The sequence below is a fragment of the Erinaceus europaeus genome, chromosome 12 (assembly GCF_950295315.1).
Source record: "Erinaceus europaeus chromosome 12, mEriEur2.1, whole genome shotgun sequence".
Classification (NCBI taxonomy): domain Eukaryota; kingdom Metazoa; phylum Chordata; class Mammalia; order Eulipotyphla; family Erinaceidae; genus Erinaceus; species Erinaceus europaeus.
The window spans coordinates 32,387,183-32,414,669 of NC_080173.1; the positions used below are offsets into that span (position 1 = coordinate 32,387,183).

Consider the following 27,487-nt stretch of genomic DNA (forward strand, 5'->3'; position numbering starts at 1 on the left):
AAACTCCCCCAACTCTTCTTATGAACTATTTCAGCCTTTAGGTTCATGATTAGTCAACAGTTTGTTTGGCTCTATTTGTTAACTCTTTTCAGCCACCAGGTTCCAGATGCCGGCATGATCCCAACCAAACTTCCCTGGACAGATGACACCAACAATGTGTCCTGGAGCTCCACTTCCCCAGAACCCCACCCCACTAGGGAAAGAGAAAGACAGGCTGGGAGTATGGATCGACCTGCCAACACCCATCTTCAGTGGGGAAGCAATTACAGAAGCCAGACCTTCCACCTTCTGCACCCCATAATGACCCTGGGTCCATACTCCCAGAGAGATAAAGAATAGGAAAGCTACCAGGGGAGGGGAGGGGATATGGAGTTCTGGTGGTGGGAACTGTGTAGAGTTGTACCCTTCTTATCTTAGGTTTTTTTGTCAGTGTTTCCTTTTTATAAGTAAAAATTTTAAAAAAAAGAAATAACAATCTTTGTCATCTCAAGTGATTCTCTCAGTGAAAGAGTGGGAAGAAGGCTCTTTCAGATACCAGGTCTATTTTTAAAAAATGTGAAAGACAAACCCAACTTCTTGGGCTTAAGGATAATAGAGAATAAAAAATGACTACTAATCTATAAACACTACAAAGCCAGAGGTTAGGAGTGGCTGCCGGTTTCCAGTAAGAAAACTAATAGGAGAATTGAGTTGGGGTGAATGACACCTTTCAGGAGCCAGATCTTTTACAGACAAGCTTTCTCAATACAAGAGCCAAAGGCTCCTGTTTCAAGGCTAGCAGTTGATGAAGGATGTACTGGCCTAGATAAAGGAGCTCCAATAAGGAGTCTACAAGGAGTTCTCCTTTGAGACAAACCCAATTTCTTAGGTCCAAGGGTCCTTGCAGATATAATTAACTTAAGGTGAGGTTATACTGAGTTGGGGCTGGCTACAAATCCAGTGGGACTGGTGTCTTCTAAAAAGAGGGAAGTAACACTACAGAAAAACACATGTGAAGACAGTGGTGGAGACAGGAAAACAAGTCAAGGCATGACAAGGCCTGCTGGCACTCACCAGGACCTAGGGATGTGCCGTTGAACAGATTCTCCCTCAGAAGGAATGAACCTTGCCAATATCTTGTGGTGGTGGTGGTGGTGGTGGTGGTGGTGGTGGTGGTGGTGGTGGTGGTGGGGTGTGTGTGTGTGTGTGTGTGTGTGTGTGTGTGTGTGTGTGTGTGTGTTCCAACCAATGTTATTGCTGGAGCTCAGTGCCTACATGACTCCACCATTCCTAGGAGCTATATTCCCCCCTCTTTTCTTTCTTTTCTGATAGAGACAGAGAAAAATGGAGAGGTGAAGAGAGAAGAGACACTTGCAGTACTTGCTTCACCATTTGTGAAGCTTCCCCTTTGTACGTAGGGACTGGACTGGGGACTTGAGCCAGGGTCCTTGCACATAGTGACATGTGCACCCTATCAGGTGTACCACTGCCTGGTCCCTTTGCCAACATCTGATGTGTCACCCAAAAGTATGAAAGCATAGCAGTGTGAGAAATTATATTTCTGTCATTTTAAGTCACTGAGTTTGTAGTAATTTGTTACAATGACCTGAGGAAAAGAATAGAACTTTGGGGAGTTGGGCAGTAGCACAGAGGGTTAAGCGCAGGTGGTGCAAAGCACAACGACCGGCATAAGGATCCTGGTTCGAGCCCCTGGCTCCCCACCTGCAGAGGAGTTGCTTCACAAGTGGTGAAGCAGGTCTGCAGGTGTCTATCTTTCTCTCCCTCTCTCTGTCTTCCCCTCCTGTCTCCATTTCTCTCTGTCTAATCCAATAAGGACGACAACAATAAAAAAAAAGAACTTCCTCCTCAGTGCCTGGATTCATCAGTCTTTTCTACTTGAGCCATTGTGATAAAGATGGAATAGCATCTCACAATGGACTTAATTTGGATTTCCCTTTGGATCAATGAAGTTGAGCACCACTTCCTATGTTTATTGGCCATCTGAGTACCCTCTGTTGGCAAGTTCTCTGTGTGTGGTTTATTTTCCCTACAAAGCCTCATCATTTTACCTTTCCTTGAAGGTCCACAGTCCACCTGGATTTGATCTGGCATATGGCACAAGGCTGGAGGTGGGGGGATGATTATTTTTCCTTTGTTACATTCTGAGATACCACAGACTTGGCGGTGTAAGCCAGCACCCACTTTGGAGCACAGTCCTATGGGTGGGAGTGCACTCAGCTGGGCTCTGCTCAGGGCCTCATGGTGACTTGATGGCTCTCCTGCAGATGTCTAAGCTCCTTCAGGCTGCTGGCAGCATCCACTTCTTCCAGGTCTACACTGATGACCCCTCTAGCACTGTTGGTTGCCAACCAGGGACTCAGTGCTTCCAGGGTCCTAAGAGTCCTCCTCATGCTTTGAACCCCTCTCCTTTCAAGAGCTAACATGGTTGGGTAACTTCTGTTTATTTTATTTTTATTTATTTATTTATTTTATTTTTTATATTTATTTATTTTCCCTTTTGTTACCCTTGATTTTTTATTATTGTTGTTGTAATTGATGTCGTCGTTGTTAGATAGGACAGAGAGAAATGAAGAGAGGAGGGGAAGACAGAGAGGGGGAGGGAAAGATAAGACACCTACAGACCTGGTTCACCGTTTATGAAGCAATTCCTCTGCAGGTGGGGAGCTGGGGGCTCGAACCGGGATCCTTACACCTGTCCTTGGGCTTTGTGCCATGTGCGCTTAACCCGCTGTGCTACTGCCCGACTCTCTTTATTTTTAGATAAGATACAGAAGGAGAGATTTGGAGAGAAAAATACACATAGAAAGAGACCATAGTACTGCTGAGTTCTGGCTGTTGGTGGTTCAGGGAACTGAGCCTGGAAACCTGAAGATCTTTTGCATAGCTGCTATGTTATCTTTCCTGCCTGGGGTCACTTCTGTTTATTAGATCTAATCTTTATGTCTTTATATCAACTACCTTTTTTTCTTTTTCAAATACTTTATTTATTTACAAGAAAGATAGGAGGAGAGAGAGAGAGAAAGAACCAGACATCACTCTAGTACATGTGCTGCCGGGGACTGAACTCAGGACCTCATGCTTGAGAGTCCAATGCCCTACCCACTGCACCACCTCCCGGACCACTCAACTATTTTTTTTTTTTTTAACTTTATTCACAGGTCTTGGAAGCAAAGAGGCAGATCTTTGTGGAGTGGTTTTAGTGGATCTGTCTGCCAAAAAGGTCAAGATTAACTTTTCCCCAGGTGAGTATTAAGCTGACCCAGTTCCCTCTCCCCATGGCAAAGCGGGGTCACTGTTAGTGTAAATTAAGGGATTGTCTATGAATACCTATTCCTGGACTCTCCTGATCCATGGGTCTATCTATGCTTCTCTGTGCCAAGGCCACTGTATACTGCTGCTGCTGCTGTAGAATGAGTCTTGATAGCGGGTAGTATATGGCACTGAGCACTGTCTTGCTTAATTAGCTCTATGGTTTTCTATATAAAATTTGAAAATCAGTTTACTTAAATCCTATCTCAAAAACCTGGATAGGATCTTATTTTTGTTGTTGTTGCCAGGATTTCACTGCTCCAAGCTGACTTTTTCAGAAAAAAAAAAAAAAGAGAGAGAGACAGAGATATAGAAGGAAAGAGAACACAGTCCCAAAGCTTCCTCCAATGCCTTGGGGGCTGGGTTCAAACCTAGGTCAGCCATTTAACAAAGCAGTCACACTATTCATGTGAGCTAGCTTGCTGGCCACCAGATGGGATTATAAATAGGTGTATATCAAGTAACTAGACCACTGTAAAGAGTCTAATATTTCTATGATACAAAGTTCTCCAGCTCACCCTAGTGGGGGTTGTACTGTTATATGGAAAACTGGGAAATGTTATGCATGTAAAAACTATTGTATTTACTGTCGAATATAAAACATTAATTCCCCAATAAGAAGAAATTAAAAAAATATAATAAAAAAGAATATATAAAAAAACAAAGTTCTCCAGCTCACATTTAGTCAACCTTTCCATTAATTTGAAACCATCAAAATATCCTTAATACTTTTTTTTTTTTTAGTTTTCTGTGCAGAGGGCTTTTATATTCTCTATAAATTTATTTTTAGGTGTTATATATTTATTGATATAATAATAATAAATGATGTCATAATTGTTTTTCATTTTCTATGTGTTTGCTGCTGTTACATGGGAATATAATTATTTTTTCTTTAGTCTATCTTGTATATAGTAATCTTGCCCAAATTAACTTATTATTCTATGTGGAAAAAGTAGGATATAATAATAAAATATACTTTACCCTAGGTCTCATAATTTATCTTTTTTATGATTTTTTAATTATCTTTATGTATTCAATAGACACAGCCAGAAATGCAGAGAGATGGGGAAGATAGAGAGGAAGAGAGATAGAGAAACACCTGCATCACCATTTACAAAGCTTTCCCCCTGCAGGTGGGGACTGGGGGCTCAAACCTGGATCCTTGAGCACTGTAACCTCAGCCAGGTGTGCCACCACTTGGCCCTGGTCTCATAACTTCTCTATGGATGATTCTAAACTTTTTTCTTCACTGCAGCACCAGAGAATGCACTCATGACCTAATACACACATGTAAAATGCCACCAAGTGGTTTTCCCACTCAATTTTTTAAACTTTTTTTTTTCTTTTTTGAGAGGGCAAGAGAGATAAAGAGAGAGAAAGTTGAGTTACCATATTTATGGGGCTCACTCCAGCATTATCCATGGTGCTTCTATGTGGTGCTAAGACTTGTGCCCAGGGTCACGCACAAGATAAGGTGTGTGCTCTGCTGGGTGAACTATCTCCCAGTCCTTAGACTTTCTATGTGTCTTGTTATGTCATGTACTGTATCAGTCTTATTTATTCTTTTAAAATTTTTAAAAATTTATTCTTTAATAATTCTTGTCCTTTCTTATTTTTTTTTTAATATTTATTTTATTTATTCCCTTTTGTTGCCCTTATTGTTTTATTGTTGTAGTTATTATTGTTGTTGTTGTTGTTGGATAGGACAGAGAGAAATGGAGAGAGGAGGGGAAGACAGAGAGGAGGAGAGAAAGATAGACACCTGCAGACCTGCTTCACTGCCTGTGAAGCGACTCCCCTGCAGGTGGGGAGCCGGGGGCTCGAACCGGGATCCTTATGCTGGTCCTTGTGCTTTGCGCCACCTGCGCTTAACCCGCTGTGCTACAGCCCGACTCCCGTCCTTTCTTATTTTTATGATTCTTGATTTCACAACTGAGTTTCTTGGGGGAAAACAAAAATCTTAGAAATTTTCATGAAGACTTTTGCAATTTACAAATAAGATTTTTGCATTTGGTGAACAAACTTGTTTTTGTTTGTTTGTTTTGTTTTGTTTTTGTTTTCTTGTCATCAAGATTTCATTGTTTTAGTCTGAAGCCAGTGAGGTGACATGGAAGCAGGTGATGAGAGGCAGCCCAAAGGGGTTCATGACAACTCTCTGGAGGGCACTGTGGGTTCTGTTACTACAATCATAAGTCCCTGTACAGATTCCCCCAACATGATTCAAAAGGTTCCTGAGGGTTTTCATCCTCCCTCACCAGCTGGATTCCTTGTTGGCTGGTATGGCTTAGCTCACAAAATGAGAGAGTCTGTCCTCTATCCCCCGCTCTGAGCTGAGTGACAGGGTGCCTTATCATGGATCTGTGCCATCAATTAATACCAGGCTGAAGGTTCTGCTCTGTGGAGGCCCCTTAGGTTTGGGTGTATTTGTTTCTTTTAAGGTTTATTTTCTCTCTCCCTCTCTCCATCTTTCTCTTCTTTCCTTTCTTACCCTTCCTTCCTTCCTCCCTCCCTCCCTCTTTCTTTCTCTCTTCCTTCCTTCCTCCCTCCCTCTTTCTTTCTTTTTCTCTCCCTTTCTTCCTTCTCTTTCTTTCTGTTTTATACCAGAGGATTACTCAGCTCTGGATTTACAGTGGTGCTACAGGTGGAACCTGGGACCTCAGAGTCTCAGGCATAAAAGTTATTTACAGGAGTCGGGCAATAGCATAGCGGGCTAAGTGCACATGTTGCAAAGTGCAGGGACCAGTGTAAGGATCCTGGTTCGAGCCCCTGGATCCCCACCTGCAGGAGAGTTGCTTCACAAGCAGTGAATCAGGTCTGCAGAGTCTATCTTTCACTCCCCATCTTTGTCTTCCCCTCCTCTCTCCATTTCTATCTAACAACGACATCAATAACTCTCACTTTCTGTCTATACTCAGTAAATAAGTAAAGACAACATTATTTAAAACAAAATGAATTATCTGCTGTGTAGCATTATTCATAATCACAAAAAAGTAAAAACAATATAAATGTTGATCTAACTAAAATAAAATGTGGTGTAAATATGCTATGGATTATTATTCAGCCATAACAATGATTATGAATTAGTGATACCTGTCACATCAGTGTGCACAGAAAACCTGCTCAGGTCAAGGGAGCAGATACAAAAGGCCAGGGATTATATGATTTTATTTTCTTTAATTGCCACCAGAGTTATTGCTAGGACTTCGTACTAGCACTACAAATCCACTGCTCCCAGCAGTCATTTATTTCCTTACCCCTGCCCCCTTTCTTTTCTTTTTTTAAAATTTTATATTATCTTTATTTATTTATTGTATAGAGACAGTCAGAAATCAACAGGTGATAGGGATAGAGACAGAGAGACACCTGCAGCTCTGCTTCACTACTTGCAAAGCTTTCTCCCTGCAGGGGGGAACAGGGGCTCAAACCCAGGTCCTTGCACATCACAACATGTGTGCTCAACAAGGTTCACCACCACCACCCAGCCCCCCCAACCCTTTCTGTTTTATTTGCCAAGACAGAAAGAAATTGAGAAAGGAGAGGAGACAGAGAGGGAGAGAGAAAGACATACATCTGCAGACTTCCTTCACCACTTGTGAAGTATCCCCCCACAGGTGGGGAACAGGGGCTCAAATCCAAGTCCTTGTGCATTGTGATATGTGCGCTTAACTGGTGCACCACTGCCTGGCCCCCTATAATTTCATTTCTATAAATGTCCCATATAGAAAGAGCAAATGAGCCAGAAAGGTTATCAGGAAGAGGTCTGGAGTGATGGCTAACATGCACAGGAATTCCTTCTGGAGAAATGGAAATGTGATGGAATTAGATAATTCTTTTAGATAATGAGAATAGTTACATAATGCTGTGCTTATATTAAAACTACTGGCTTGGGGAGGGAGAGACTGCATGATGATTATGCAAAAGACTTTCATTCCTGAGGCTCTGAGGTTCCAGGTTTAATCCTCCCACACTATCATAAGCCCGAGCTGAGCAGTGTTCTTGTAAAAAACATGATAAAATATAAAAATAAATCTTAAAATAATAATAAGACAAGCTGCTGGGAAAGCAGCATAATGGTTATAGAAAAGATTCTCATGCCTGATGCTCTGAGGTCCCAGGTTCAATCTCCAGCATCACCATAAACCAGAGCTCAGTAGTAGTCTCCCTCCCTCTCTCTCTCAAATAAAACAAAATAAGACCACTGACTTGTTCTCTTTAAAATGGTGAAGTTTATATTATGTGAAAAAATTAAAAACCACCAAGAAGTAAACTATTTGCCACAAAGATATCTTTCTCTTCAAAGAGCAAATGTCAAAGTTATTCTGAAGCTCTGATTTGGAAAACTGTTTTGATGGTTCAAGGAACTTGGGGGTTGGGGACTTCACAGCAGGAGGACTGGTTTCCACAGTCAATAGAATCACCCTTCTGTCTGTAGCTATCTCCATGGTTACAGCCCACCACTGAGCTGCATCCTCTTGAGTTTAAGAAAAATGGCATTGGCACGTGGCAGGACAGCAAGGGACACAAAACTCTGGCCTCTCCATGTCAGGCTCCACATGGAGCCTTGGCTCAACCTCTCACCCGCTGTCATCACTGCAAAGATGTTGGTACTTAGGCAGCCAGAATCTTGCTTTGTCAGTGCAGAAGTGCAACCCTTTATATATAGAGCCACCACTCTCCCAGGAGAGAGGAAGAGAGAGAGCGGGCATGGAGAATGAAGAACTCTTTTCTGTTCAATTAACTTATTTTCAAGGGTCGGAGTCTAGCTGGCAGGCGGATAATTCCACCAGAATGAAACAAGCAAATTGGAGAGGAGGGCAGGCAAAGGTGTGAATATAACTTCCCTGCACTCTCTCTCTCTCTGAGCAGAGGAATTCATTTGATCTTCCAGAAGCTCCAGTTCAACCTCAATGTACAATGTGCTTGCCTAGGTGCTCATGGAGAGGAACCTGGTCTGTCTCAGTATTTTCAGCAAAGGATGCAGCCCCTGGGGGCAAGAGGCATGATCTGACTTGGTGAACAAACTGGTTTGCAAACTCATGAAAACACCCCATGAAAAAGCTCCTCTATTTTCATTACTTTAAAAAAGATTTCTTAATGCTTTATTTTCTTAAAAAACTTTTTAAAATTATCTTTATTTATTGGATAGAGACAGTCAGAAATCTAGAGGGAAGAGGAGATAGAGAGGGAGAGAGACAGAGACACCTGCAGTCCTGCCTTACCAATTGCAAAGTTTTTCCCCAGCAGGTGGGGACAAGGGACTTGAACCCAGTTCCTTGCACATTGTAACGTGTGCTCAACCAGGTGTACCACCACCTGGCCCCTTATTTTTCTTATATTTCATAGGACAGAGAAAAATTGAGAGGGGCAGGGGAGATAGAGAGGAAGAGAGAAAGAGATATCTGCAGCATTGCTTCACTTCTTGTAAAACTTCTCCCTGCAGGTAGGAACTAGGGGTTTGAACCCAGGTCCTTGTGCATGGTAACGTGTGCTCAGCTGGGTGTACCACCAGCCAGCCCCTTTGTTTTCATTATTTAACCTTTTTGTCCCACCAAGGAGAAAGGTTTGGCTGGGGAGGTAGCATAGTGGTTATGCAAAAGACTTTCAGGGATCAGGCGTGGCACACCTGGTTAAGTGTACACATTCTAGTATGCAAGGACTCAGGTCCCCACTTGTAGGGGTAAAACTTCAACAGTGGTAAAGCAGGGCTGTAGGTGTCTATCTCCCTCTCTACCTCCCCCCTTGTCAATTTTTCTCTGTTTCTATCCAATAATAAATTAATTTAAAAAAAAAAAAAAAGGACTTTCATGCCTGAAGCTCTTAGGGCGAAGGTTCCAGGTTCAATCCCTGGCAGCACTACAAGCCGGAGCTGAGCAGTGCTCTGTTGAATAAGAAAAAGGATAAGGGGGGCGCTGGGTGGTGGTGCAGCAGGTTAAGCACACATGGCGCTAAGCACAAGGACTGGCATAAGGATCCCAGTTCGAGGCCCCGGCTCTACACCTGCGGGGGAGGGGTTGCTTCACAAGCAGTGAGGCAGGTCTACAGGTGTCTATCTTTCTCTTGAACAACAATGAAAGCAATAACAACAATAATAATGACAACGGCAATGATAAACAACAAGGGCAACAAAAGGGAAAAAATAGCCTCTAGGAACAGTGGATTTGTGGTGCAGGCACTGAGCCCCAGCAATAACCCTGGAGGCAAAAAAAGAAAAAAGAAAAAAAATTAAAAGGAGAAGGGTTTGACACTGGGCTGCTTTATCTTTCTTACCTCTTTTAGACATTGTCACAAGGAGAAAGGGAACCAGTCTTTACCGTTACTTTACTAGGCTAGAATCTAAGAACACTGTTTAAGGGGGGCTGTACTTACTTTTCCCTTTTTATACTAGTTTACTATTTATAGCAAAGGAAGGCAAGCTTTACACTTAATAGTGATGATTTTATCAATCTTAAATGGAACTGAGGTTTTTAAAAGGTGTCTTACTCTAAAAAAAAAAATGCAAAAGTAGGGGACAGGTGGTGGTACACCTGGTTAAGCACACACATTGCCGTACACAAGGTTGCAGGTTCAAGCCCCTGGTCCCCAGCTGCGGGGGGAAGCTTCACAAGTGGTGGAGCAGGGCTGCAGGTGCCTGTCTCTCTCCTTTTCTGTCCCCCTCCCCTCTCAACTACTCTCTGCCTATCCACTAATAAATAAAAATATTTTAAAAAATGCAAAAGCAAAGCAAGGGTGACATGCAAATAGGTCAGTGACCACAGAGGTGGTACAGGAATGCTGGAAGTTTTGGAAATTTCTATTTTTTTCCTGTTACTTTACTAGTGAGCATCTTTAGACCATATAAAACCATCCTAGCACACACCCTGCACTACCGCAGTCCTGCTCTCTCCATTACAGATTTCAGAGCACAGCACCACCCTTGCCTGGGCATCAGAATTCAGTCACCAAGAATGCCAGAACAGAGGGACCAGGTGGTGGTGCACCTGGTTGAATTGCATGTGTTACAATGTGCAAGGTCCCAGGTTCAAGTCCCGCCCAATTCCTCACCCGCAGGGGAAAGCTTAATGAGTGGTAAAGCCATGCAGCACGTGTCTCTTTTTCTCTCCCTATTACCCATATCCTCTCAGTTTCTCTGTCTCTATTCAACAAATACATAAAGAAAATAAATATTTAAAAAAAGAAGAAGAAAGAATGAGAGAACAAAGGAGTCCCCTCACATGCAAAGATGGCCCTTGCTTACCAAGGGAACCAGTGAATCTGCATGAGAAAATTCATACAAAAAACAGTGCCATCAGAAACCTGAATGAACTGACCTAAGAAGAAATGTTTTTGGATTCCGGAAGATGACGGAATGAGAAGCTGCTAGTGGTTTGAGCTCCAACTACATCTACTGGAAACAGTAGGATTTTTTGCCTTTAGTAGGACAGTCAATAAGGGGTCCTGGCGGTGACACCAAGGAGGTGACTATAACTCAGTTTGGGTTAGAAAATAGAGTAAAAAGAAAGGAAAAAAAAAATTTAATTATTATTCCCAAAGCGCACCCCCCTCATAACCAGTCCCTGGGGGCCAGAGATCTGCTCCTAGCAGGCTCCCCTGCTGAGCTTCTTTCTTTACCAAGATTCCTGTCCCACCAGGGGGTGCCATTCATTCTAATTCTATTCCTTTCTGAAACCTTTGGCCTTTTTTCTTTCTAAGTAGCCAATTCCAGATAAAATATTCCACCAAGCAGAGTCTTACTCAGACAGGGAAAGACCATCAGAGGTTTTTTTTTTTTTTTTTTTTTTTTGCTTTATTTTCTCAACAATCAGCTGCCTCTGTTCAGGGGGCCTGAGGCAATCTGGAGCCATCCAAGCTGAAGACAGGACAGGTTTTTTACTCTGTTCTATTTTATTATCAATACAAGATAACTGTGTATCCCTTTCCCCCTCTCCTTCAGGTTGACCAGAATTAAATCTTAGTGTATTTTCCATTGCTAGGGAACTGGGTGTCTTATTCACTGCTAAAGTAACTTGTTTCACTCTTCCTACCACCCCTACCCATTCTCCCCCCCACATAGCTAATTAAATAATAAATAAATAAATAAATAAAAACTCTTTCCTTTCACTGCTCTTTTATTACTGTTCTTTTCCTTATCTTTTTCTTTTTTCTCTCTCTCTTTTTTTCTTCTTTTTCTCATTCTTGTCATCCTTTCGTCCTTCCTCCTTCAGCTTTCTGAATTCACTGATACACGTTTGGGAATTATTTTGGGGAAGAAATCTGAGTCAGAGTGGACTCTCTCTGCGTGTATCTCTGCTCAACTTCCCTTTCTCCTCTAGCTACCCCTAGAATATACAGAGGATAGTAGATTTGCATAACTGTCTATTCCTACTATTCTTGTCTAGTCCTGAGGTTTTTTTTTTTCCTTTTTTTTTTTGTTTGTTTTACTTTCTTAACAATCAGCTGCCTCTGCTCAGGAGGATTGAGGCAATCTGGGACAGGTTTTTTACCCTGCTCTATTTTATTATTAATATTATATAAAGGTGTATCTCTTTCCCCCCCTCCTTTAGGTTGACCAGAATGAACTCTTAGGGTATCTTTCATTGCTAGGGGACTGGGCATCTTATCCATTGAGAGAGGAACTTGTTTCACTACTCCTACCTCCTCTACAGACTCTCCCCTTCTCCCTCCTCCTAGCTAATTAAAAAATAAATAAATAAATAAAAATAGGCACAAAGCACAAGGACCAGCATAAGGATCCCGGTTCAAACCCCGGCTCCCCACCTGCAGGGGAGTCGCTTCACGGGCAGTGAAGCAGGTCTGCAGGTGTCTATCTTTCTCTCCTCCTCTCTGTCTTCCCCTCCTCTCTCCATTTCTCTCTGTCCTATCCAACAACGACAACAACAATAATAACTACAACAATAAAACAACAAGGGCAACAAAAGGGAATAAATAAATAAAATAAATATAAAAAAATAATAATAAAAATAAAAATAAATTAATCAATTAAAAAACTTTCCTTTCACTGATTTTTTATTACAGCTCTTTTTCTTATCTTTTTTCTTTTCTCTCTCTTGTTTCTCTTTTTTTTATTATCTTGTCTTCCTTTCTTCCTTCTTTCTTCTTTGGCTTTCTGAATTCACTGATATTCATTTGTGAATTATTTGGGGGAAGAAATGTGACTCAGAGTGGACTCTCTATGTGTGTATCTCTGCTCTACTTCCCTTTCTCCTCTTGCTGCCCCTAGAATATACAGTGGATAGTAGATTTGCATAATTGTCTATTCTTGCTATCCCTTCTTTCCTTTCTCTTTCTTCTTCACTTGGAACATGAATAGACACACTGACCAGTGGAATAGAATTGAAATACCAGAAGTAAGCTGCCCACACCTATGGACATCTAATCTTTGACAAAGGTGCCCAGACTATTAAGTGGGGACAGAGGAGTCTCTTCAACAAATGGTGTTGGAAAAAAATGGCTTGAAACATGCAGAAAAAAGAAACTAAACCATTATATTTCACCAAATACAAAAGTAAATTCCAAGTGGATCAAAGACTTGAATGTTAGACCAGAAATTATCAGTTGCTTAGAGAAAAATATTGCCAGAACTCTTTTCCACATAAATTATAAAGACATCTTCAATGAAATGAATCCAATTACAAAGAAGACTAAGGCAAGCATAAACCCATGGCACTACATCAAATTAAAAAGCTTCTGCACAGCAAAAGAAACCACTACCCAAACCAAGAGACCCCTCACAGAATGGGAGAAGATCTTTATATGTCATACATCAGACAAGAGGCTAATAACCAGAATATAAAAAGAACTTGCCAGACTCAACAACAAGAAAACAAATAACCCCATCCAAAAAATGGGAGGAAGACATGAACAGAATATTCACTACAGAAGATCCAAAAGGCTGTGAAATGCTGTGAAACAAAAGAAAAAATGCTCCAAGTCTTTGATTGTCAGAGAAATGCAAATCAAGACAACAATGAGATACCACTTCACTCCTGTGACAATGTCATACATCAGAAAATGTAACAGCAACAAATGCTGGAGAGGTTGTGGGGTCAAAGGAAGCCTCCTGCATTGCTGCTGGGAATGTCAATTGGTCCAACCTCTGTGGAGAACAGTCTGGAGAACTCTCAGAAGGCTAAAAATGAACCTACCCTATGGGGATATATCCTAAGGAACCCAACACAGCCATCCAAACAGATCTGTGTACACCTATGTTCTTAGCAGCACAATTTGTAATAGCCAAAACCTGGCAGCAACCCAGGTGTCCAACAACAGATGAGTGGCTGAGCAAGTTGTGGTATATATACAAAATGGAATACCACTCAGCTACAAAAAATGGTGACTTCACCATTTTCAGCTGATCTTGAACAGACCTTGAAAAATTCATGTTAAGTGAAATAAGTTAGAAACAGAAGGATGAATATGGGATGATCTCACTCTCAGGCAGAAGTTGAAATACAAGATCAGAAGAGAAAACACAAGTAGAACCTGAACTGTAATTGGCGTATTGCACCAAAGTAAAAAACTCCAGGGTGGGTGGGATCGGTCCAAGAAGGATGACAAAAGATTTAGTGGGGGTTGTATTGTTATATGGATAACTGGGAAATGTTATGCATGTAGAAACTATTGTATTTACTGTTGAATGTAAAACATTAATTCCCCAATAAAGAAAATAATTAATTAATTAAAATAAAAAATAAATAAGTAAACTATTTAAAAAATAAAAAAAAGAATACCAAAGTCTAGATGACTCACAAACAACAGAAATTTTTTTTTTATAGATCTGGAGACTGTAAAGTCCAAAGTCAAGTCACTGGCAGATTCCCTGTGCTCTCACTGTGGACCAGGGAGACAGACTATGATAACTCCCCCAAAGGTCATGTGACTAGTAGTGGCTGTTCCAAGAAGAAAGGGGTTACTGGAGTTCTAGACCATCACTTAGCTCTTTCCACTAGATCTTGAAGAATTGTTTCAGGAATAAAGGGAAGAGAAACTGGTGGGAAGGTTGTAGAGGGGCTTCAAAACTTAAATGAGTTTTTTTCTCCCAACATTGAGAACCTAGGAACCTCCTACAGCAAACAAACCAAAATTAAACAATAGCTTTTTTGTTTTAACCAGAGCACTGGTCAGCTCTGGCTTATGGTGGTATTGGGGCTTGAACATAGGACCTTGGAGCCTCAGGCATGAAACTCTTTTTCTATAACTGTGATGCTACCTCCCTGCTCACTTCCAAAAATAACTTTCCGAAACTTACCCCAGTTCGTCTAAAGTTATTCACAAAGGCAGGAGAGTTAGCCACATGGGACTTGCATTATCCCCAGAATCACCAGTAGCCAAAACTGAGTGGTGCTGTTTGATATATATAACTAAAATATAGTTTGTTCGCAGCTTTCTTCTTTCCTTTCTGTTTTTTAATTCACCACCAGAGAATAAACCAGTACCTCATACATTCATGATGCTACTGAGTGGTTTCTCTGACCCAATTTTTCACTCTCCATTTTTTTTTTTTTTGAGAGAGAGAGAGAGAAAGACAGCAGGAACCTCACATCTCCACTATAGAACCTATATTTCTCCCAGTCCTGGAACCTTAGGATAGGGCCCACTTTCCCGCATGCCTCTCCCAATTCATATCAAATAATATTGCATCAGCAGATCACAACCTAATCAACGCAACGATTGCCACCTCAATGTGCTTCAGCTCAGACTGTGTCCAGAGACTTCAGGTGTGGAATGATAGCCCTTCATTACTCGGGTGAGACCTTTCCTTTCATAGCATTCTCTAATTCCATCCCAGGTGGATCACTTTCTAACAAAGTCCCAAAACCTAGATATACACCAGGTTCTGTGAGAGAAAGCGTATGTTCACATGTATCCATAAACAAGTGCAAAATATATACCTGAAAGCAGAAGTTCACTAGAGTTTGTAGTGAGTACCCCCCCAACACTTCCTCTGCACTATTCCAACCTTTGGGCCCATGGTTGCTCAACAATTGGTTTGGCTTTGTATGTTCACTCTCTTTTCAGCCACCAGGTTTCAGATGTCATCAGGATGCCGGCCAGGCTTCCCTGGACTGAAGACCCCACCAATGTGTCCTGGAGCTCAGCTTCCCCAGAGACACACCCTACTAGGGAAAGAGAGAGGCAGACTGGGAGTATGGACTGACCAGTCAATGTCCATGTTCAGCGGGGAAGCAATTACAGAAGCCAGACCTTCCACCCTCTGCAACCCTCAACGACCCTGGGTCCATGCTCCCAGAGGGATAGAGAATGGGAAAGCTATCAGGGGAGGGGATGGGATATGGAGATTGGGTGGTGGGAATTGTGTGGAGTTGTACCCCTCCTACCCTATGGTTTTGTTAATTTATCCTTTCTTAAATAAAGAATAAATTAAAAAAAAAAAAGAAATGTTTTAAGATTCACATGCTCTAGGGCAGGGGTAGATAGTATGGTTATGCAAAGAGACTCTCATGCCTGAGGCTCCAAAGTCCCAGGTTCAATCCCCTGCACCACCATAAGCCAGAGCTGAGCAGTGCTCTGGTAAAAAAAGAGAAAAAATAGATTCACATATTCACATGCTCCAAAGAAAGCAGTGTGCCATTTTTTTTAATGCTGTAAATACCTCAGGATAAAATGTTGCCCAATCATGAAGACAAGTAGAGAGATGACACTGATGATGCTCTTGCAAACAACCATGGCAAAGTCAACTCACCAATAGTAGATTCTGATCAGCGCTGAAGGCCACAGGAGGAAGGAGGCTACAAAGGCCAGAATTGGGATGGCCAGTGTCCCACTCGCAATCACAAACATGTTTACCACATCCAGATCCATCCTGATGGGGTGGGGGGCAGGCAGACACCTGGGGGAGCTGAAAAGAGCCAGTACTGAAATACTGCTTTGTGAGAATAAGCAAAGAAGCAACTGGGAGAAGAAAAGTGAATGGCTAGAGTGAATGAGGAGATTAGGAGAAAATACAAGGGCCAGGGAGACAGCAGAGTGGTTGTGCAAAACAATTTTCATGTCTGAGCCTCCAAAGTTCAATCCCTATCACCACCAGAAGCCAAAGTTTAGCAGTGCTCTGATGGGAAAAAAAAAAAAAATCAGGTAAATACTTAAGCAGTCTAAATAGGAAAGACCACTAAGGTGATAAGGAGAACGGCAGGGGACCATAGACCCTTCCTTCCTTCCTTCCTTCCTTCCTTCCTTCCTTCCTTCCTTCCTTCCTCCTTCCTTCCTTCCTTCCCTTTTTTCTTTTATCATTTAAAAAATATTTATTTATTCCCTTTTGTTGCCCTTGTTTTATTGCTGTAGTTATTATTGTTGTTGTTATTGATGTCACTGTTGTTGGATAGGACAGAGAGAAATTGAGAGAGGAGGGGAAGACAGAGAGGGGGAGAGCTTGTGAAGTGACATCCCTGCAGGTGGAGAGCTGGGTGCTCGAACCGGGATCCTTACGCTGGTCCTTGCGCTTTCCTGTGCTTAACCCGCTGTGCTACCGCCCAACTCCCTTCTTTTATCATTTTATTGAGAGGTTAATGGTTTACAGTACAGTTGTAGACATATGGGTATAATTTCTTCTCTCTCTTTTATTTATTCATGAGAAAGGAGAGAGAGAAAGAACCAGAAATCACTCTGGTACATGGCTGCCACCAGGCTTCCTGGGTCACCCAAAGACACCCAGGCTTCCCCAGCCTTTGTCTCTAAAAACAGGGACACATGGACAAAGAATAATCAGATAGTAGACATGTCAGAGGATCTGGAGGACACTGCATTAAGTCAGTCTCGTGCTCCTAAATCTGATTTGGGTATAAAATGTCACAGTTCTCTTTTAATGTTTTCATTGATTTTGAAAACTGTTAGTGTTGGCGAAATAGCTCGCTTGGAATAGTGTGCAGTGTTGCCATGTGTGTAATCTGGGTTTGAGCCCCACCACCACCACAGTGAAGGAAACTTCAGGGCTCTTTTGCTTTTTGTAAAAGGGAAGGGGGTAGGGGCAAGAAGGAAGGGGGAAGGGAAAAGTGGGAAAGGGGCAGGGAGAAGGGGCAAGGGGGAAAGGGGAAGGGAAAGGAAAGGAAAGGAGAAAGGAAAGGAAAAGAAAGGAAAGGAGAGGGAAAGAAAAGGAAAGGAAAGGAAAGGAAAGGAAAGGAAAGGAAAGGAAAGGAAAGGAAAGGAAAGGAAAGGAAAGGAGAGGAAAAGGAAAGGAAAGGAAAGGAAAGGAAAGGAAAGGAAAGGAAAGGAAAGGAAAGGAAAGGAGAGGAAAAGGAGAGGAAAGGAAAGGAAAGGAAAGGAGAGGAGAGGAGAGGAGAGGAGAGGAGAGGAGAGGAGAGGAGGGGAGAGGGAAAGGAAAGGAAGGGAAGGGAAGGGAAGGGAAGGGAAGGGAAGGGAAGGGAAGGGAAGGGAAGGGAAGGAAAGGGAAGGGAAGGGAAGGAAAGGGAAGGAAAGGGAAGGGAAGGAAAGGGAAGGAAAGGGAAGGAAAGGGGAAGGGAAAATTAAAAGGAAGGGAAAGGAAAGGGACAGGGAGGGAAAAGGAAAGGGGGGAGAGAGAAGGGGAAAAGGGGAAGAGGACTGGGAGAAGATAGAAGGGGAGAGGGTAGGAAAGAGAATGAATCCTGGGTTCTAATACCTTAATTTCAGGGTATAAAGCAAAACTCAAGGATAAACAGAAGACAAACTATTTTAAAAGAATCATAGCTTCTCTAACCATTGATCCAGATTCCACTGAATTTCACAAAGTCCTGACCTTCTCATGATATAATAATGATTATTATACCAATAACAGCAAGCTCATAATAACCAGGCCATCACTGTCCACCTTAGCCATGAAAAGGACAGTCCCTTCCCATTGTGTAACTACTATCTGCCAAGCTCTGGGTAGGCAGTTAGTTCTTCCTCTCATTTGATCATTCAGAGCATTAATCATTTCCTCCCACTTTAAAGATGGAGAAATTGAGATTTAAGGGAGTTAACCAATACCCCCCAAGTTCTCTGGCTGGTAGGTGGCATGGCCTGCACTTCAACCTGATCCTGAAGGTGCCCCTAGTTGACACCACCTTTGCCTTCTTTCAGTGCTTGCTATAAGCACCTGTTTATCCTGGATCAGCTATGCACAAGGCCCAGAGTGCAGTCGGCCAGCTGACACTCTTTGCATTTCTTAACTCCCCCAAGCTGCAGGGAAGGGAGTGCCAGAACTTGAATCCAGAGCCTCTTATATACAAGACCTGTGCTTTATCCCTGGGGCTACAACCTCAGCTCTTCTGAATGGTTTCAAGAGTAGATAATGTGTAGATTTTGCAAGTTACCAGTTAGTTTTCTACTTAATGGTGCTGACATGTTTTTGAAGCTATCCAGTGCTGTTTATAATTTAATTTTTCCTTTCATCCTGAACAAAAACAACAACAACACACCTCTTCGTGATGTTTTCCACTAGGAAAACACCAAGTACTTGAAATCTGAGTATAATGGTCCACCTGTTAAATATATTACCATCTAACCCAATACCGATTTAGATTCTTGTAAAGACAAAATGATTTTTCAAGACTGTCATTAATGATCAATAGCTAAAGAAGACAAAAACAAACAAACAAAAAATGCTAGTAAGATTCTTTCATGTGGAAGCTTCAGAATAGATAAGAACAAATACTTTGAGAATTGGGTCATCTAACTCCTCATCATAATATAATGTCTCCAGGGAAAAATTCTCTCTCTCTCTTCCTTCCTCCTTTTATTTATTTATTTATTTAAAATATGTAGTATTTATTTATTGCCTTTTGTTGCCCTTGTTGTTTTATTGTTGTAGTTATTGATGTTGTTGTTGTTGGATAGGACAGAGAGAGAGAGGAGGGGAAGACAGAGAGGGGGAGAGAAAGACAGAAACCTGCAGACCTGTTTCACTGCCTGTGAAGTGACTCCCCTGCAGGTGGGGAGCCGGGGACTCAAACCGGGATCCTTATGCCAGTCCTTGCACTTTGCACCATCTGCGCTTAACCCGCAGCGCTACCACCTGACTCCCCCTCCCTTTATTTTTTATTTATTTTTGGATAGAGACAGAGAGCAATTGAGAGACAAGGGAGGAGGGGAGAGAGAAAGGGATACTTGCAGCACTGCTTCACCGCTCATAAAGCTTTCCCGCTGGTGGTGAGGACCAGGGGCTTGGTCAGGGGTACTTGCCCACTGTTATGTGTGCCCTTAGCCAGGTGTGCCACTGTCCAGTCCTCCAGAGAAAAATTCTACTGAAATTTTGTAGTAAGCAGTTAAATTTACCCAGTATGATATGGTCCTCAGGTCCCCAACTGCTCTCGTGCTCACTTCCTGTCCTCCTAGTCTTAGTATCTGTGTGTGTCCCCACCTCAACACATACACAACACACACACACACACACACACACACACACACACACACACACACACACACACCATTTCTCCTCATGAACTTTGTAGCTATTAACAGTTCTGCTGCTGAAACAAGCTATGCACCAAGCTCATTATGAGCTGCTTACTATTCTTTTATTCAAGGTATTAAAAATCCATACTCACTCTTCAAGGTAGCTGCAATCTTCTTTTCCAACTGCTACTGGCTTTGGCAGAAGCTGAAAATGAGATTCTGGAATCAGAAGGAAGAAAATGACAAAGCATTGGCTCACAGGTAGGAATATGAATGAAGTGCCAATAGCTGGGGAGAACTGTTGGCTTCTGGGAAGGCAGAGGACTCTTCTCCTGGGCACAGGAAAAGTACAGGTCTCTAGAGCTTGGAGTCTGCCTGAGGTCCCAGCCACTTTCCCCTATTAAACAACCTGATTGGCCCTTCCAGGTATGCAAAAGGCAGGGTGTGTCAGATTGAAGGAGGTCAAGGGAATCCATGAGGTGAGGTGAGGACGAAGTATGATAATGAGCTGGTGGCTCTGGGCTGCACTGGTTACAAAGGCCATTGAGAGAGAGGGAGGGAAGGATGAAAACCCTCAAAGATGGAAATTCTCTTTACTCTGAGATTAGGGTTTACCTAAAAGTCAGAAAGGGATAGAGAAACCTGTGAGTAAATGAAGGTGAACTGTGGCAATTAGCAAGCAGCCTCCCCTCATGCCCCACCCCAGCTCAAAAATAGGACAGAGCAGAGGAACACTAGCAAAGTAACCATAGCAGGAGAATGAGGAGCTGGGCCAAGGAAAATGAGTGCACAGAAACCTCTGGACTATCTCAGGATAGTAAGACTCACCTGTGAAAAAATGAAATCAGAAAGTTCTAAAAGAAAACACGAGTACTCTTTCAGAATATCTCCACTGGGAAGACCTTGCTAAGTAAGATACAAAACCCAGAAGCCAAAAAAAAAAAAAAAAAAAAAATCACTACATTGATTGCCTAAATGTGTTTTAGAAACAGATATCATGGTCAAGATGAAAAATTGTAATTATACATCAGATGCAACTAATATTCTTGATATACAAAGGGCTTTACAAATCAATAAAAAACAACAATGGCAACAACAGAGAGTCCAACAGAAAAACTGGGCAGGGGCCTGGTGATGGCGCACTGGGTTAAGTATACATAGCACAAAGCGCTTTATCATGCAAACAAGCCACTCAAGTTTAAGCCTGACCCCTACATTGGAGAAAGCTTTGATGCTGCAGTCTCTCTCTCTCTCTTTCTCTCCCTCCCTCCCTCCAGTCTCCCCATTACCTAGTGGCCTTGACCTACAGAGATAACAAAGATTGTGAGGGTGTGGGCAGTCCTGTGTGACAGTATAAAGGTTAAGTCAGCTTGTCAGAAACTTGAGTTCTTAAGAATCAAAGTCTGGATCTTAAAGATCGATTCTTCCATGTTGAGAATCCAGATGTTGTTGTACACCTACAATTTATATAATGCTATAGACCACTGTTATCTCAACTAAAAAGAAAACAAAATCTATCTTGGCACTGCACTTGACCTTGATTGAACCAGAATTCCGTGTCCCCTGTGGTTCAGGGAAGGGTGCTAATAAGCAGGCTTGCTCAGTCTTACTTTGTCACACAGTACTGAGAAATGCTTCCCTGTGGGGGTTCACACTCCAGAGCCATCAAACCCAGTGTCCTCCTCTGTTTCACCACCAGGGGAGATTCAAAGGGCAGGGACACTCAGCCAAGCTAGCTCTATGAGTGGAGAACCAGAGGAGCAAGAAATCTGGTCACCCTGTCCTCTGGAGAATAGACAGCCTAAGGAGGAGAGTCAGGCAGATGGATCCGAGCCTCATCTGGAGGGTAGCTTATATGTTCTTTGGCACAGGCAGACCAAACTCGGTGCCCTAGGCTTGTACATCCAAAGCTTTACTTCAATCCCGCCTCCCAGACCACAGAATGTGACCCATCATATATATATATCCTATTGGCTAAGAAGCAAGAAAACTTAACAGCAATAAGAGCCCTGACCTGACCCTTTGCCTATAAAATATTGGCCTCTGAAGTCAAGGTGTAGGCTGGAGGGCCAGGGAGCAAGCCTGTAGTCAACCAACTACTGTGGCCACCCTATGCCAGAACTGAACAGTGTGTGAGTGCTCTTTCTTTTTCTGTCATGAGAATAAATAAGCAAACAAGTAAATAAATAAATACATGGGCTGTAGTTGCTAGTCTGAAATCACTGCCTGCTAGAAATCATGCTGAAAACAAGAAACTTGAAGGGTCAGGAAGTGGCATACTTGATTGAGTGCACACATTACCATGCAGGAAGATCCAGGTTCAAGAAAGAAAGACCCTACTCCCCACCTGCAGAAGGGAAGCTTCATGAGCAATGAAGCAGGGCTGCAGGTGTCTCTCTCTCCTTCTCTATCCACTTTCTCCCTCTCAATTTTTCTCATACCAAATACAAGAAAAATTAAACAAACAACAGAACCAAGAAATCCTGTCAGAATACCAGTCAATCTGTTGGGCTTAAGAGGGGTGGGGTGGAGGGAACCACCTGACCCTTTACCTTCAAGGGCTTCTGTACTTTGGGGAGCCCAGAACAAGCTTTCATTCAAACACTTCACTATAAACTCATCGGGATATGTATGCTGTCATTAGCCAGGGTCACCTCTCAAAGGTAAAGTGCTAGAAAGAACTTTGCAGAAGCCTTTATTTTCCACATGATGGAAATAAATGAAAATAGCTCTTTGCATGAGTTTGTGGTCTTGGATGGCTTGAAATATAGAATGTCAACACCCTGAAATAACCTCTCACTGCCTAAATCTGCACTCCCAAATAAGAGCAAAAGCAGGAGGTTGAAGAGTGCTTGGCACTTCCTTTTTTAATATATTTTTATATTTATTTATTTTATTTATTTTCCCTTTTGTTGCCCCTGTTATTTTTTATTGTTGTTGTAGTTATTATTGTTGTTACTGATGTAGTTGTTGTTGGATAGGACAGAGAAAAATAGAGAGAGGAGGGGAAGACAGAAAGGGGGAGAGAAAGATAGACACCTGCAGACCTGCTTCACTGCTTGTGAAGCAATTCCCCTGCAGGTAGGGAGCTGGGGGCTAGAACCGGGATCCTTATACCAGTCCTTGTGCTTTGCGCCACCTGCACCTAACTTGCTGCACTATTGCCCGACTCCCCACTTCCTTTTTTAAATGAAATTTTGTGGTCTTAAAAATTTTATATTTACTTAATTTTAATTTAATAGCACAGAGAGAAATTGAGAGGGAAGGAGGAGATAGAGAGTGAAAAAGATGGACAGATGGTGGCACACCTGGTTAGGTGCACACATTACAGTGTGCAAGGATGTAGGTTCAAGCTCCTGGTCTCCACCTGTAGAGGAAAAGAAGCTTCATGAGTGGCAAAGAAGGGTTGCAGGTGTCTCTCTCTCTCTCTCCTCTATCTCCCTTCTCAATTTCTGTCTGTCTCTATCCAATAATTAATAAACATTGAAGAGAGAGAGAGTGAGAGAGACACTTGGAGCACTGCTTCACTTTTCATGAAACTTCAGCCCTGCAGGTGGGGAGCAGGGGCTTGAACCTGGGTCTTTGCATATGGTAAAATGTATGTTCAGCTAGGTGCACCACTGATCAATCCCCACACTTGTCATTTCTAACAGAGGTGCAGTGAGTCTGCCATGTGCACTCTCTATCAGAACAGTACCGGGGTTAGGAAAGAGAAGCCTGTCACAGACATCCCAGGGGTTCCCCACAAAACAAGAGTTCTGGTTCTCAGCATAAAGTCCATGTTCATGGAATTGGTGTATTGCACCAAAGTAAAAGACTCTGGGGTGGGTGGGGAGAATACAGATCCAAGAAGGATGACAGAGGATCTAGTGGGGGTTGTTAGTGTTATACGGAAAACTGGGAAATGTTATACATGTACAAACTATTGTATTTAGTGTCGAGTGTAAAACGTTAATTCCCCAATAAAGAAATTTAAAAAATTAAAAAAAATAAAAGCAAAAAGCAACCTCCAAAAAGCAACTTTTTTTTCATTAAAGAAAAAAAAGTCCATGTTCAAGGCCCTATGTCAGCTGATTCTCAATTTCTTTATACTCGGACTCTCCTGCCAGAAATCTCTGTAGCCTGGAAAAATTAGCATCAGAAGAAGGGACATGTACTGAAGCCACACTCAAAATTTCAAAGTTAAAATCTGACTACAGGACTTTATCCAAATAAATAATAGGTGAGACTATGACTAGGAAGGTGACTCTGTGGGCAGACTGCAGAACTTGAATGTGTGAGGGCCTGGGTTTGAGCCCAGCACCATATATGATGGAGGGAAGCTCTAGTCTCTCTCATAAAATGCAGAAATATTTTTTAAAATGTAAAAACTGGGTGGGCAAGAGAGTTTACCTGGCAGGGTGTCTGCTTTGTCATGCACACAATCCAGGTTTGGGCCTTGCTCCCACCACACTGAAGAAACCTTCAGTACTATGGTGTCTTTCCCTCTCCTCTATCTGAAAAAATCAGCCCGGAGAGGTGAAGCCTGTGTGATGATAATAGGTAAGTATCCATTTATTCTTCTAAATAATAGTTTTTTAAATGCTTTCATTCATACAATTCCTACAACCAGCGTACCCTATCTCCTCCCCTCCGTTGGAAGCTTCCCTATTCTTTATCCCTCTGGGAGTATGGACCAAAGATCTCTATGGGGAGCAGACTGAAGGTCTGGCTTCTGTAATTGCTTCTCCGCTGGACATGGGTGTTGAAAGGTCGACTCATCCTTCTGTTTCTGATTTATTTCACTTAACATGATTTCTTCAAGCTCCATCCAAGACAGGCTGAAAACGGTGAAGTCACCGTTTTCAATAGCTGAGTAGTATTCCATTGTGTATATATACCACAACTTGCTCAGCCACTCATCTGCTGTTGGACACCTGGGTTGCTTCCAGGTTTAGGCTATTAACAAATTGTGCTGCTATGAACATAGGTATACACAAGTCTTTTTGAATGGGCGTGTGTGGTTCCTTATGATATATCTCCATGAGAGGAATTGCAGGGTCTTAGGGTAGGTCCACTTCTAGCCTTCTGAGAGTTCTCCAGACTGCTCTCCACAGGGGATGGATCAATTTCCATCCCCACCAGCAGTGGAGAAGGGTTCCTTTGTCCCCATAACATCTCCAGCATTTGTTGCTGCTACCTTTTCTTTTTTTTATATTTATTTATTTTCCCTTTTGTTGCCCTTGTTACTTTTACTGTTGTTGTAGTTATTGTTGTTATTGATGTCATCATTGTTAGATAGGACAGAGAGATGGAGGGAGGAGGGGAGAGAAAGATAGACACCTGCAGAACTGTTTCACAGCCTGTGAAGCGATTCCACTGCAGGTGGGGAGGCGAGGGCTCCAACCAGGATCCTTCCGCCAGCCCTTGCTCTTTGTGCCACGTGCCCTTAGCCCACTGAGCTACCGCCTGACTCCCGCTGCTACCTTTTCTGATGTATGACATTCTCATAGGAATGAAGAGGTATCTCTTTATCGTCTTTATTGACATTGCTCTGATAATCAATGACTTGGAGGATTTTCTCATATATTTGTTGGCCTTTTGGATCTCTTCTGTGGTAAATATTCTGTTCACATCCTCTCCCCATTTTCAATGGGGTAATTTGTTTTCTTGTTGCTGAGTTTGGTGAGCTCTTTCTATGTTTTAGTTATTAGCCTCTTGACTGATGTATAGCATATAAAGATCTTCCATTCTTTAAGGGGTCTCTTTAGGCAATGGTTTCTTTTGCTGTGCAGAATCTTTTCAATTTGATGTAGTCCCATTAGTTTGTTTTTGTTTTAATCTTCTTTGTAATTAGATTTGTATCATTGAAGATGTCTTTAATATTTAGATGGAAAAGAGTTCTGCCAATATTTTCCTCTAAGTATCTGACAGTTTCTGTTCTAACATCCAAGTCCTTGATACATTTGGAATTTATTTTGTGTTTGGTGAAATATAGTGGTTCAGCTTCATTCTTCTGTACATTTCAACTCAATTTTTCCAATACCATTTGTTGAAGAGACTCTTTTTCCCCATTTAATAGTCTGGGCACCTTTGTCAAAGATTAGATGTTCGTAGGTGTGGGGACTTATTTCTGGCTCTCAATTGTATTCCACTGATCATTGTGTCTATTTATGTTCCAGTACCAAACAGTTTTGATTACAATGGTCCTATAATACATTTCATAAGAGAGAAAGAATGCAGGGGCCGGGGGTAGATAGCATAATGGTTCTGCAAAGAGATTCTCATGCCTGAGGTTCCAAAGTCTCAGGTTCAATTCCCCTGCACCACCATAAGCCAGAGATGAGCAGTGCTCTGGTAAAAAGGAGAGAGAGAGAAAGGATGCAGGCAAATGCACTCAGTTCACTGAGTGACCTTCCTAACTGCTCAGAATCTATTTTAAATGCAGTTGTAATTACTGGACTAAAATCAGTTCATGATCATAACCCTGTGCTAACTCTTAGAACAAAGAATAAACCAGTAAACCTAACTCAGATCATCTTATAGTTATGCTTATGACAGTGCTATCACAGAACTTTTTTCTCAAAAGTACCTTACTGATTTCTCAAGGGCTTCTCAATGATTTGATTTTCCTCTCCCATTCTTTTCATCCACTAGCAAGTCTTACAGTGTCAGGCCCTCACTTACTGCTGCCTCCACCTAATGTTTAAGTAATTTTTCCAATACCACTTGTTTTGATTTCATGGGACCCTGACTATCTCAGAGGCACACTCCTACTTTCTACTGTTTTGCATCCTGCAAACTATCTGGGGGCCTGTGAGAGACAAGCTCCAGTTGTGATTGCTCTGGAGCCTGGCTGGGCACAGGGCTGAGAACCGTGGGAGGAATGATGGAGGGGACCCAGGCTCCTAAGGGGCAAGTCAATTAATTTTAACTTTTTCTCAGCTGAGTTTCAAGGAAGCTCAGGGCATTTCTTCTCCTATTCATTAAAGTCACCGCCCCCTCCCCACCACACACACACACAAATGAATATCCTGCATCAGATGGCATTGAGAAAGACTAGTCCAAGACATTGAGCAAGCTGCCCAATGTCACAAAGCTCTTCTCTGGTCCCAGTCTCCCAATGGTGCCCAGTGGCAGGAAAGGCCATGTGAGACATGCTGTTAGCCCAGTTTTTGATCAGCCTCTCTTACCATCCACCTTGCCCTCCCACGGTAACATCTATTCTTTCCCTGAATCATCTATGATGGAGTTCACAGTGTGTTCCTCTCACCTCTTCAAAGGTTTGGTATAAAGTATGGGAGAGAGAGAGAGAGAGAGAGAAGGAAAAATTGTACTAGGGACCAGGGTTCAAGCCCCCAGTTCTCACCTGCAGGGAGGAAGTTTCACATGTGGTGAACCAGTGCCGCAGACATCTCTCTGTCTCTGTCTCCTCTCTATCTCCCCTCCCTCTCAATTCCTCTCTGTTTCTATCCAAAAATAAACAAAAAAGCATAAAGTCCTTTAATTTTTTATTATCTTTATTTATTTATTGGCTAGAGACAGCCAGAAATTGGAAGGGAGGGGGTGATAGAGATGGAGAGACATAAAGACACCTGCAGCACTGCTTTACCACTTACGAAGCTTTCCACTTGCAGGTGGGGACCGGAGGCTCAAAACTGGGTCTTTGCACATTGTAACATGTGCTCAACCAGGTGCACCACCACCCAGTTCCCAAGTCTTTTAAAAATGATTTATTCATTTGTTTATGAGAGACAGGAAGAAAGAGCCAGGGCATCACTCTGGCTTATGTGATGCCAGGGACAGAACCCAGGACCTCATGTATGTAAGT

General features: G+C 42.4%; 1 protein-coding gene across 1 annotated transcript in view; it reads right to left on the reverse strand.

The window, feature by feature from the left end:
• ABHD6 (abhydrolase domain containing 6, acylglycerol lipase) overlaps positions 1 to 27,487 on the reverse strand; it is a 56,231-nt gene that overhangs the window by 22,076 nt on the left and 6,668 nt on the right. The window contains exons 2-4 of the mRNA XM_060203026.1: positions 22,986 to 23,044; positions 19,830 to 19,896; positions 16,010 to 16,165 (exon numbers count right to left, since the gene is read on the reverse strand). Coding sequence (XP_060059009.1) covers positions 16,010 to 16,128 — 119 coding nt within the window. The 5' untranslated portion in view covers positions 16,129 to 16,165; positions 19,830 to 19,896; positions 22,986 to 23,044. The remainder of the gene's footprint in view (positions 1 to 16,009; positions 16,166 to 19,829; positions 19,897 to 22,985; positions 23,045 to 27,487) is intronic.